Source organism: Cryptosporidium sp. chipmunk genotype I, assembly GCF_004936735.1.
Source record: "Cryptosporidium sp. chipmunk genotype I strain 37763 chromosome Unknown contig_10, whole genome shotgun sequence".
NCBI classification, from domain to species: domain Eukaryota; phylum Apicomplexa; class Conoidasida; order Eucoccidiorida; family Cryptosporidiidae; genus Cryptosporidium; species Cryptosporidium sp. chipmunk genotype I.
The window spans coordinates 614,940-627,465 of NW_027125596.1; the positions used below are offsets into that span (position 1 = coordinate 614,940).

A 12,526-nucleotide genomic window follows, 5' to 3' on the forward strand; every position below is an offset into this window, starting at 1 on the left:
TTGAACAAGAACCAACGGTAAGCTTAACTTAAAACACTTTTAACTATTTTAAAATGGAGTTTGAGGGCTGGACTGAACATTACACTCCACTCAATCACCCATTTCTTTCAATAATCATCCTACCTTATTCTTTTCAGATTGAACTATTAGAGTCCATTGGAAAAGCTCCAACTAATATATTCCAAATTCCAGAAAACGGTTCTATCAATCAATTTTATGATAATGCAACCAGACTTGGCTTATTCCAAACTTCAGAATTTATTAGCCCTCTTCCACAAAATGTAAGTTCATTATTAATTAAACTAATTCCAATATTATTTAATCGTTAACAAACTAGAAAACTGATCAAAAATTTGCTAACGCTCTGAAAAAAGCTGCAATTGATTGCTTACTTTCCAATTTTACCCTACCAAACTGTCATATTCCAGAAAACAATACTCAAAATGAACAAATCTATGGAAATCGTTCAATATACCAGCTTTTTAAAGATCCAAAAAATGAAAAATTATATTAATTTCTTATTCTAACACTTACTTAACCACCCATATATTTCTGTTTTAATTACGTAATTTTCTAAACTAAACTTCCTTATTAATTCACACAAATAAGAAAGTGAGAAACTAAGATTATTTAACTAAGCAATCAATTTTACTTTAAAAAAAAACAAAAAATTGTTGATATAAAACTTCATGTCAATAAAAAATAAACTTCAAAATCACTGCTTTATACATTTTCAACTGGCTAAAAATCCGATTATATATATTTATACATTCTTTAAAAAATTTTCTATTAATTTCAATTTTATAATTTACATATGGCGCCACCAAAATATAATAAAAGAGCTGAGCTTTTGGCGCCATTGTCTATAAATGACAAATATTTAAAAAGGAGTGGAAAAAAAGCAAATAATAGATTAGCACAAGAAAGAAAAAGAGAATATTTAGGTAAACATATGTTTGGTTTGAATTGGGATGAATATTAGAGTTTAATGATTTGAGATTTAATACGGTTAAGTTAATTGTTTTTAAAGATGAAGATAAGTAGAAAGAAACAGATTAAGCGTATATTAAAGTATTATAAAATAAATTATGGCTTTGAGGAGCCATATAGGCTTCTAGGTAAGTTTTGAATGGCTTGGAGGAATAGGAAAGATAGGGAAAGCAGAAAATTTCAGTCTCTAAAGGACAACATTGTAAGGTAAAGGTAAATTCTTATTTAGATTAAGAAGCTATACAAAGATATTAAATGTTTACTAGCTTTTATGTTGACTAATACAACAACCACTGATAAATGCTTCTTTTCTTCTTCCTTCAAATAGTGATTAGATTTTCCTTATTAACTTTAATCTATTTTCTAGTCGATGGTACCTTTATTATGGCAGCTCTTAAAAATAAGATACACATTAAAGAACAATTTCCAAAGATTTTTAATGGAAGGACTACTCCCATTATAACAGACTGTATATACAAGGAAATTGAAATGCTTAACAATTTGGAAAGCAAAAAAGCAGATTTCTCTGGTGCAAAACTAATAGCCAGAGGATATTTCAGACATAAATGTGGACATACTTTTTGTAATGAAAATAGCCATAATATTGAAAATAAGATTTCTTTCAAAGCTAACAGCCTGGAAATTTCTTCTGATAAGGAAGATCAACCTGAGAAGGAGACACCTTCTGAGGCTACTCACAGAGAAAATCCAAATACTCCACGTACATTTGATTCTTTTAGATGTATTTTGGATGTTGTTTCAAAAAATAATAACTCTAAAAAATTCATTGTTGCTTCTCAAGATCTTCTTCTAAGGAAGAAACTTCAAAAAGTTCCTGGAGTTCCCTTGATTTATTTAAACAACCAAGTCCCCATTTTGGAACAACCATCTACTGCATCTTATAATCAAAAATCTGCAACAGAAGAGTCCAGAATGGGACCTCAAAAGTGGGAATACTCTTTAATTCCTTCTTTAAAGAGTTCAATTCAAAGCAACCTTCATGTTAACAACAATGGAGGCCAAGAATCAAAGTAAGTTTCAATGCCTTATCACTCATCTTAAATACTTAACTTTTAATTTCACAACTCTCCCACAATTTTAGAATTAAGAGAAAAAAACAAAAAAATCCGAATCCTCTTTCCTGTCTTAAAAAAAAGAAAAAACAAGACACTAGCAAAAAATCCTCTAGACCTATGGACTCTGAGAAGAAGAAAAGAGTACGAACTAAAAGAAAGTTGTCTCTCACTAATAGTTAAATTCTTTATACTACTAATTATATTTCCATTACCCCTTTTTTCTATCCCCCTCTTTCTCTTTCTAAATATAAATTCTCCTCAAACTTTTCAATTTTATCCAATTATTAATTTACTCCTCAAACATTTAGTTCAAAATCCTATAAAATTCAAAAACTTCAAACTAAAGTTAATTTTTTTTTATACGTCAATATAGCCTATAAATATGCAATTTTACCAGTATCGGTAAAAATTGTATGTTTAGGCGGGAAATAATTTTAAGATATTTATTAGCCTTTAGAGGGAAAAGTATATTAATATTAATAAATATTAAATAAATTATTGAATATTCAAGGAAAAAAAATAGTAAATGTAGAAAAAGAGAAAAAAGAAAAAAAATTAAAGTATCAACTAAGAATAAAATTAGTTATTTATATTTTAAAGATTTGATTGATTACTAAACTATTTGATCATTAAAAGGTTTGGGATTTTAAAGTCAAACTTAATTAAAAAGATATATATATTTATTTATAATAGCAGGAAGTAAATAAGAAATTAATTACATTTTTAAGAGCCTGTGATCGTCATGTTTAAAAGAGGAGTGATTATTGCCAATTTGGCAAATTTGGTAATAGCTATACTGGTAAGTTTAATGACTTGAGTCTTGTTAGTTTGGTTAGAATCTACCTAATCTGACTTGACTCGAGTGGTAATTAGTGACATTAATTTTTAAAAAGCTTTCAGGATGTGCATTCGGAGGAATAATGCTGGTACAAAATTGGATTATGTTTGATGGAGTTCTTCTCTCATGGGAATTAACTCCAAGTCAGCTTTTCATTACCTTAAACTGTTCATCTAGAAGCAAAAGATTTATGAGCTTTTGTGTAAATGGTATTAAAGGAATTCATGGAAACTTTGTTAATGTTGTACAGGCAATTTGTAATCCTCCAGAAAAGTATAAGTTCTTAGCAAGCTCTTGTGAGGAGGTAATTTCTTTAACAAATTATTTGAATATTATATATTTGGTTCTACTGGTCTCAGCATCTGTTGTTATCTTTGGGATAATATTTTTAATGATATATAGTAGAAGTTTTAAGGTTGAAGATAATAATACAGATTCTAAAAACTTTGAAGTAATCTTGAAATCTAAACCAAGAATTGGTTTTGCAGTTGTATCAATTCTATTCAATATTTTAGCTTTATTGGGAGTCGGTTTCTGTACTGTATTAGTTATTTACTTGAGCCAGTCTCTACAAGATATACTATCATTCACTTCTGACGTTCCAATGTTTACAATTGAACCTTATAAAGGCTCCTTAGGTTGGGGATTTTATTTACTTTTATTAGCCAATTCCTTATTAACTGTTCATATATTGGCTCTTGTTGATTCAACAAAAATGGCAAAAAGGCTTTGGATATTTAGTCAAGAAATTATGGATAACTCTGCAACAAAGCAATATTCCGAGATTGTTATTAAGAATACTAATAAAATACCAGATAAATTCTTTGTTCATAGCCTTTCACCATCTTCAATGAAAGCTCAAGGTTCTCAAAGTACTGGCTCCACTTTTCTACCAAGTTCAGGAGTTGTTGGAAGTCGTATCCAAGCTCCTATTACTAATGAAAGCCAACCTAATTGCCAATATATGCCTTTGATTCAGAACCAGCCACAAATTCAAACTCAGACTCAAACAACTCTATTACAAAATCAACAATTATATCCGAGAATTAGTAGTACTCCAGCAACAAGATCAGTCTGGGGATTTTTCCCAATTAATTTGCTTCCTCGCTTTAATCCATACAACTCTGGAATGACGAACTTTATGAATAGTTATGGAAATCATCATTGTCATGGACATGAAGGATGTAATCATCATCATCATCACCACTATCATCATAATTAACTAGTAATTCTTCCGTAACAATCATAGAAGATTTATAAGTTAAAAGAAGTCATCGAAATTTGGATAGGAGTGGTAACTATATACGTACATATATAAATAAATATATATTTCATACCAATCCCCTATATTTATTGTAATAATATATTAATCATTATGAGTTTCAATATATTCTACTATAATTATGTAATCTATTAGTAATTATTATAAACAATTGTTTCAGGAGATTTGAATAATTTATGTTAAATCAACGAATTTTTTTTTTCCATTATCTTGAGAACTAGTATCCGAATTCATTTTTCTTGATTAAACTATTAACTCCATGATCTCTTCTTTCCATATCATCTGAGTTGTCAATTCTACAACCAAGACAATCTATTGCTTCAATTCTTATCTTTTGATTTGCTCCCAGTTGAATATTGGTGGGAATCACTTTACCTGTTTGAGTTTTCCTCATCCTAAAGATCTTTGTTTTGCTGGAATCTATATACATTTTCCATTTGCGCTTATGAAATCTATGGAATATCATCTTCCCTTCCATATTTAAATCAGAATCAAGATATAAAGGAGTATTTCTGTTGATTTTAGAATATTGATTAGATTTGTCAAGAATCTCATGCATAGCTTCACATGAGTTCTCCAGTATTTGTCTTGCTATGTTAGATCTAATGAACTTTTCCTAAATATAATATAAAAAATATTACGTAATTAATCCAATTTAGTTAGTCATTTCCTTTAAATGGTTTTTGGAATTAAGAACTAAAATAAACTTACATTTTGTAACTGTTCAAGCACTTCCGAAAGACACTATTTTCAATTTTAACAACAACAAATACCAGTGAATAGTAATTTCAACTTTAACCTTAAGCTATCGCTTTTCCTCTGGAAATTCTGAACTTACATGTATAACTCTAGTCTTTAACAGTGCATCCTTCATAGCTCCCAAGTAAGAAAATTCAAAAAAATATAATCTTGAAGAGGTAAAACTTATTAGATTTATTGAAACCCAATTTGAAATAGATTTTTTCCTGCTAGAAATATTTCCTAATTAGACCTAATATTAACCTATACCAGAATGAGGAGCCCGCCTAAACATGTGGGGAGATAATTCTATAAATGACAATTTAAGTATAAAGGGAAAGAAGAGAATGATTTATATAATAGGATTCACTATACTTGCTATTGGGTTTACTTTTTCACTGACATAATCATTGAATTAATATCGTCATTGTTCTGTGAGGCCATTTCTAAAAGATTCATATACTGCATAATATTCGACTTGTTAGTTTCTGCAATTTTTCCACACATAATAATTTCCTCGATAATTATGTGAGCTTTATCCAAGTTAAACATAATATCCAACTCACACTAAGAATAATTAAGTTAGATTAAATTTTTGAATGCAACTGATTTATGAAAACTTACCACATTCTCGAAATACTTGTCTAAAGTCTCCACAATAAAGTGTATAAGTTCATAGTATGATAACTCATTCTAGTGCATCATTTAAAATGTCGAAAATGATTTTAATAGTAATTTTGTAGATGAAATTAAGATAATGTTAGCGATAATGATAACAAAAAATTAGTGAATAAAGATTTTACGTGTAAGTAGAAGAGAAAACTTACCACCATGTCAGAGTTCTCAAGTCCCATAATAAAATATAAGGATGCATATCTTCTAAAAACAATCTATAATTAATTACAGTCAGACATTTAAACTTGGGCCAGTAAAGCAAAAAAAAGCTTACCTTGTAGTTATTAAACTCCATAAATGGGCATTGGTTCTCCCCCTTTAAAAGGCATTTTCTTATTAACTGGCCTTCTAGAATAAATCTTTCCTCCTTTGTAACTTGTGTATAGTACTGACTTAGTCTGATCTGGCCCTGTTTATTGACAAGTAATAAAAACTTAAGCATTGTTCACACAAGCCTATATATGAACTAGAACTGACTAAACCGGGGATCTTCACTTTTTTGTCACTAAATAGCTAATTCTAAAAATGTTGAATTTTTTCTTTTTTGATAATGATAATTTTAATATAAATAAATCATAAACACAACTGGCCCGCGCGCGGGCATCTGCCCCCTCACTGAGTTGGCAGAAAAGATGCGTAAATAAAAGTGATAAGCAAAGTTGAGGAAAATAAATAATAGAAATTAGTTAAATAAAGGAGCAGATAGATAGATGCGAATATAAGAAAGGTTGTTTTTACATGAGAAGCATATCAGAAGATCTTTAGGGTTTCTGAAGAAGTTTACGCATTCAGAGAGTAGATAAATATATATATAAACATTGTGGGAACTTAATCAGAATTGAAAGAGTCTGTGGAGTTCTAAAGGGAGTAGATGAAAGTAAGTCTAGCAATTCAAGAAGTTGATAAGAGCTTAAGAAAAAGGTAATGCAGTCCTGTAGGCAAATATTAAATAATCTGGAAGAAAAGATACATGCAGAACAGGCTATTATATTCAGAAGGGGACTATGAGGACTCTTTTCTGAGCGGAGTTGTTGGCTTGGATACTGGGTCAAATGGTTCAGGCAATTCTACTAGAAGGGCAAATCAAGGAGGAGGAGCAGGAGGAACAGAAACAGGAGGGATTGGGCTTTATGAAGGCAGAATGTCTAGCAAGGGAAACACTTATTATTCATCAGAGATTAATCACGGATTGGCAGGTATTAATGGCGGCAGATCGTCTGTTGGCTATTATGACCACTTTGGTGGGGTTGGATCGGGACATTTGGATAGTGGCATAGGTGCTCTAGGAGGAGAGTTGAGAGTTGGGCAAGCTTCATGGGGATGGGAAACATACACAAGTTATAATATGATTGGTCTGTTTTCTTCCCATACTAATAATAGAAAAATTAGGCCTTTCATCTCGTCTATTTACTGTGATCCATTTTATGAGCTCCTTTGGCTTGGATGGACAAACGGATTTTTGAGTTCATTTAGATTTCCTCACTGTAGTAGATACACAGCATTTCCAGTAGGAATAGCTGATTCAGTATCTGGTGGTGGGCTTGTTAGAGATAACGTGATTTACATGGGATTTCCATCATCTTCACATCTATTTACAGTAACTAATAGTGGAATAGGCGTCTACTCCAGAGGAGGAGCACCAATATCTTCTCATTCCTATAATATGCTAACCAATGACAAGCAACAAAGCTCAAAAATATTATGTTGTGATTCAAATAGATATCAATCTTATATGATGAGTAGCCATCCAATCATTGGCATTGGAACGGGAAAGGGTGTATCAATTTTGGATTTGCAACAACTACGTCCAATTCACAGTATTCCATATAGTGGAAGCATTAGTTGTATTAAAAGTTCGGCGAGCTCCTCAAGTTTCATTGTAGGAGGAGTAAATATGCTTGGAATTGCTGATACAAGACTTCCTAGATTGGGACATACTATTCAGATTCACCCCACTAATTCAGGACAAAGTGAGACACTGGTTTCAGGATTAGCTGTTAATGAATATACGGTAGCCATAATTACCAGCACAATCTCGAATAGAAAGATATTATCGGATGAACTCTTAAGTTCAGTTGGAGGAGTTTGTGGACTTCCAGTGCTTGATTTGATCAGGATTCACCCGGGAGAAGTTTCCACTTCACCAGAAATGATGGTTTATAAGAAAAACTTAGATTTGACAAACATGATGAGAGATTCTATAGTCAGATTATATGATACCAGGAAATTCAGGCCAAGGAAGAATGTTTCATTTTCACCAGGGCCAATAAACATCGCTTGGAGTGATAATTCACTGGCTATTTCAGCAGGAGCTGCTGGTACACCTGATTTTGAGGATTTGTATATCATCGGAAATAATGGACAATGGCAAATTTACCACTCTAATATCGACCAGATGGAGTTCTATGCCACTCCATCTGTTCCTTTATCCAATCTTAATTTTAGTTCTTCAAGCAATTACCTAATATTGGCTGACACTTCTGGGTCGATCCACACTATGCAGAGACCCCATACAAATGGAGGACTGACTTCCTCGCCAATTCAACCAAATACTTCAGCGAGTTCAAATATTGGCACCGTCAGCACCAAGCTAGACCAGCAACAAATCTCGGGCTCAGGAATCTCTGGAGGTGTTGGTAGTGGAGGAATGAGCTCAAGCTCGGCTTATAATCATCAAAACCATCAGCATTCCTTTAGCGTCTTCCATTCTTATCCTCTTCCTAATCTCAACATTCCCGGAGCAAACATTGGAGGAGGTTATAGTAAACAGGTGAATACCTCTCTTTATAACTACTCATATGTGAAGTCAATCCAAACCCTAATGGGAATAGCCTCTAATCCTGTAACAAAGCCTGTAACTCATAACGTTGGACATCCAACAGTGCCTAACCTTACAGTAGCACTCAGATACCTTCAGGGACGCCCAGTTGTTGCCTACGACTCTTTAAATTCTATCGGAATCCCTCCTATCCTTGAGAAACTGCACAATGGAAAGCTTAATATTAGAGAAGACAGCCTACTTAGCTTTGGTAACAAGTTTGAAATTGACCAAATTCGTAAAATACAGATAGAGTTCGGTTGGAATACCTACAAGTCATCAGACGAACTCCCACATGGACTCTCCATAATTAAAGCCAGAACAATTTCCCGACAAGCAGATTCCTCCCTTGTACTCAATGCTGACGCACACAGCTTCCCTGGGCCACAAAACTCTGCAATAAGAAGCCCGCCCAACGTAGGAAACATGCAAAGTTTAGCGCATGTAATGGGGGGCACTAACAAGCAGAGTGTAATTCAGTCAAACACAAGGGAACACAATGAAGGTTTGGAGATTAAACATGGCCACGCCGGTGGGTCTTTGGCATTTTCTGTAGACTATATCCGGGAAGTGAGACCAGAGATGGACTATTATAAGCTAAAAGGATTAGAATTTAGGATGGTCGATTTTTTAAAGGCTGCTATCAACCCTGATACAAACAAATATAGAAACAACAACTTGGTTTATGGCTTTCCTCTCTTGTGTCTAAGAGGCTCTATGCCAATTTGGTATTTCCGCAAGAAAAAGAATATGTCACTTTACGCTATTGGAGGAACTCAAGGCTTTTCAGGAGATAATTCACACGCAAAAAGCCTTTCTTTAGTCCCTGTTAAGTTTCACTATAAGCCAAGATTGAACCCAAATAGGCGGGAGAAGTTGAAGAATAGAAGGATTATGGGTGGAGGAATTTCAGGAGAGAATTCAATTGTAGGAGCCTCTGGCCAAGGTGTGGCACATACAGGGGGAACCTTGGGTCATACGAGTACCAATTCTTCCCTTCCTAATGGAGGAGATGCTCAGACAGTTTCTAGAGCAGAGGAAGACTATTCCTCATTAGAAGAGGGATTGGTTTCAATAGAGTTTGACAACGATACTTTGGATTTTACTCAGCCATTCTTTATGTTATTTTCTTTCATCCCAAGGCTTTCATATGACATTCTTCTTTTTCATGTGCCAGGTTGTACCTCAGAGTTTTGTCTTGCATGTGAGCTTGTTCATTTAACATTTATGTTATACAGCTGCAAGTTTAACTTGAAGAATGGAAAAGGAAGAAATCCTGACTTGTTTCCATGTGTGATTCTCAATTCAATCTATACATTAAACATGCTGAGAACTATTCGTCATATACCAGAAATCAAACAACTTGGGATAGATTCAGAGGATAGTCAACAAAATCAAGTGGGTATTCCTGTAGTCGGGGGAACTGTGAGTAGCGGTGGTACCTTGGGTGTTTCTGGGTTTGGAGGGTTGAAGTTTGGAGGGGTTGGAGCAGGAGTTGGATCAGGGAGTCCAACCAACGGGCTTGACGATATTAACCTCAATGGAATGACTTTAGTGAGTCATTTACCTCAAGTAGCTTTCAACCAAATTCGGAAGACCGAGATCTTTTGGAAGTTCTTCTTGGAGAATTTGAAAAGAGACATGACGAATACAAAAGGCTTTAATCCTAATACTGAGAGGACAAGTGATGTCCAAGGAACAAATGCTCCTGATCAAATTGCTGACGGAAATGAGGATAGCGCCCTTGAAAGACTGATAGACTCTCTTTTCAATATTGAGGTTACAACCATCAGTAGTTGTGTCCAAGCCAAACACGCATTTAAGTCAACGCAGATAGTTACGTACTTAGATATCCCAGCAAATCATTTATTAGCACAGAATTCGATATTAATTGCTCAGAATTTAGATGCATCTTCCAAAGTTGGTCAAAAGGATGACCCAATTCTATCTCAAAAGCTAAGGTCAGAGAGATTTTTGAAGGCCTTGAATTCGAATTTGCTCAGAATAATTGCTGGGAGAAGCTTTTGTAAGGAATGTGGCACTTCAACAGCTTGTCAGCATGTTAGATGTATCACAAAACTCCCTCAGATTATCGTTCTTTCCTGTAATATCCAGTCACTTAAGCATTGGAATGAATACGGAGGTATGTCTCCAGAGGAACATGAGGAATTTATCAAAAAGAATCAAGTCGTGGGAGGAGGTGGTTCTGGAGCCAACCACGAACATCTTCTTAATACAGAATACTCAATACCTTTCGATATTCGATTCTCAAAGTTAAGAAAAGGGTTCAGCTCCCAGAATGGAGGTAATACTGGAGAGACCTCAGGTGGAATAGATATTATCCAGGTTGATAAAAGTGCTGTGTTTACTGAGGGTAGTATTGGACTCGGCGGTGAGCAGGATAAAGAGCCTAGGTCAAAAAGGGAAGGTTTAGATATGGGGAACTACCAGGAGTATGAATTGGTTGCCTTGGTATTTGGTGTCTATCAGGGCTGCTCAATTCAGCTTCCATCTGGTACCCATTTTTGTATGTATGTTAAACATAAGTTACTATTTAACGAGATGAATAATACGCAAGATAAGTGGTATATGATCAATGGATCTTCAATTCTTCCAGTTAACAACAAGAACGAGATTATTAATTTTACATCATGTTGGAAGCTTCCAACTTTTTTGTTTTATTCAGATAAGAACGGGAGCTTATCGAATTACTTATTTAGTAAACACCCATGTTTGGACTTTCAACTTGATTTGGCTCAAAGCGATATGGAACTATTGATAGGAAGAGTTTCTGGTTGTGATACTGATATTGATGAAAATATAGATCAAGAAAGAGAAAAGGATTACGTGGGTAAAGACAAAGAAATACCTAACCATAGCCTTAATAATGATTCAGAAACTGAAAATAATATTAAATCGAAGTTTCCAACCCAAACTTTTTCAGAAATGGAGATTTTAGATATTCATGGTATTAAGTTTAAGATACCTTGGAAGTATCCAAAAATAATACATGACCATGTAATACAGCAATTGGAGTCAATAATAAAGTTAATTAAGAATGAGAAAAATCTTTCAGAGAATCCAGATTCCAGCCAAATTAATGATCAGTTACCATTTACAACTAGAGAACTTTCAAATCTTTGCTTAAATTACTTTGTAAGGTATCCATTCTCCAAAGGACTCTTGAAAAAGCCAAAGGAAATTAACGAAAGGCTCATAAATACACTGAGTCATTCAGAATTTATTCAAAATTCTCCTATGGTTGTTGCACTGGATTCAGAGTATGTGGCTTTGGATGTTGAACAATCAGTTGTGAGATCTGATGGGACAAAAGAAATTTTGAAGAAATCTCAGTTATCTTTAGCAAGAGTTTCAATTGTACGTTGTGGAAAGATCTCATTATCAGGAGCTAATGATAATATTGAAATTAATAATAAAAAAGGATTGATAATGGATCATTATGTATCTTATGGGTCAAATAGCCAACAGCCTAGAGACTATTTGACAAAATATTCAGGAGTAAGACCCGGAGATTTGGATCCTAAAACTTCTTCTCACTTTCTTACCAGTAAATCTTGTATACTTAAGAAGCTCCAGTTCTTGGTCGATGCTGGTGTTGTATTTATTGGTCATGCACTCCCAAGTGACTTTAAAATCATTAATATTTATGTTCCTCCATTTCAGATTATTGATACTGTTGAGATCTACAGACTTCCTGATGAGAGATACATCAGTCTTAAATTCCTAGCTAAGTTTGTACTGAACAAGAATATCCAAACTGAGGTCCATGATTCCATCGTTGATGCTAAAACTGCACTCGAGCTTTTTTTAAAACACCTTTCTTTAAAGAAAAGCGGATCTTGGAATGACTTTCTTAGTTTCCTTTATTCAAAGGGCCATTCTATTGACTGGAAAATTGAAGCTATTGATATTTCAAATTTTGAGCACAACTAAGTATAGTGTCGTCGTTAAATCCGACCAGGTTAAGAAGGGATGGAGAGACAGATGTACAGAAAGACAGAGAGAAGGTTGTGTTGTGTTTTAATAAGCTCAATAATTTTCCTTTTCTTTACTATTAATTCATGCTCTTAGTCATTGCTAATTTTTCA

At 33.8% G+C, this 12,526-nt stretch overlaps 4 protein-coding genes across 4 annotated transcripts; 3 read left to right on the top strand and 1 right to left on the bottom strand.

Moving 5' to 3' along the window:
* Nucleotides 1-1,374: 1,374 nt before the first annotated feature.
* Nucleotides 1,375-2,025, top strand: ELE39_000252 (tRNA synthetase class II; the record flags this gene model as incomplete). Its single annotated transcript, XM_067343276.1, has 1 exon — nt 1,375-2,025. The coding sequence occupies one exon, from the start codon at nt 1,375-1,377 to the stop codon at nt 2,023-2,025; it is 651 nt and encodes a 216-aa protein (XP_067201210.1).
* A 783-nt stretch (nt 2,026-2,808) lies between these two features.
* On the top strand, nt 2,809-4,126 carry ELE39_000253 (3 transmembrane region; the record flags this gene model as incomplete). The annotated part of the gene is made up of 2 exons (XM_067343277.1): nt 2,809-2,865; nt 2,960-4,126. 2 exons carry the CDS (start codon nt 2,809-2,811, stop codon nt 4,124-4,126), a joined length of 1,224 nt encoding a protein of 407 aa, XP_067201211.1.
* A 277-nt stretch (nt 4,127-4,403) lies between these two features.
* ELE39_000254 (clathrin adaptor complex small chain family) lies at nt 4,404-6,041 on the bottom strand (the record flags this gene model as incomplete). Its single annotated transcript, XM_067343278.1, has 7 exons — nt 4,404-4,802; nt 4,898-4,930; nt 5,025-5,151; nt 5,316-5,491; nt 5,549-5,617; nt 5,755-5,814; nt 5,874-6,041. 7 exons carry the CDS (start codon nt 6,039-6,041, stop codon nt 4,404-4,406), a joined length of 1,032 nt encoding a protein of 343 aa, XP_067201212.1.
* A 528-nt stretch (nt 6,042-6,569) lies between these two features.
* Nucleotides 6,570-12,371, top strand: ELE39_000256 (PAN2 family 3 5 exonuclease; the record flags this gene model as incomplete). Its single annotated transcript, XM_067343280.1, has 1 exon — nt 6,570-12,371. The coding sequence occupies one exon, from the start codon at nt 6,570-6,572 to the stop codon at nt 12,369-12,371; it is 5,802 nt and encodes a 1,933-aa protein (XP_067201214.1).
* Nucleotides 12,372-12,526: the final 155 nt, after the last annotated feature.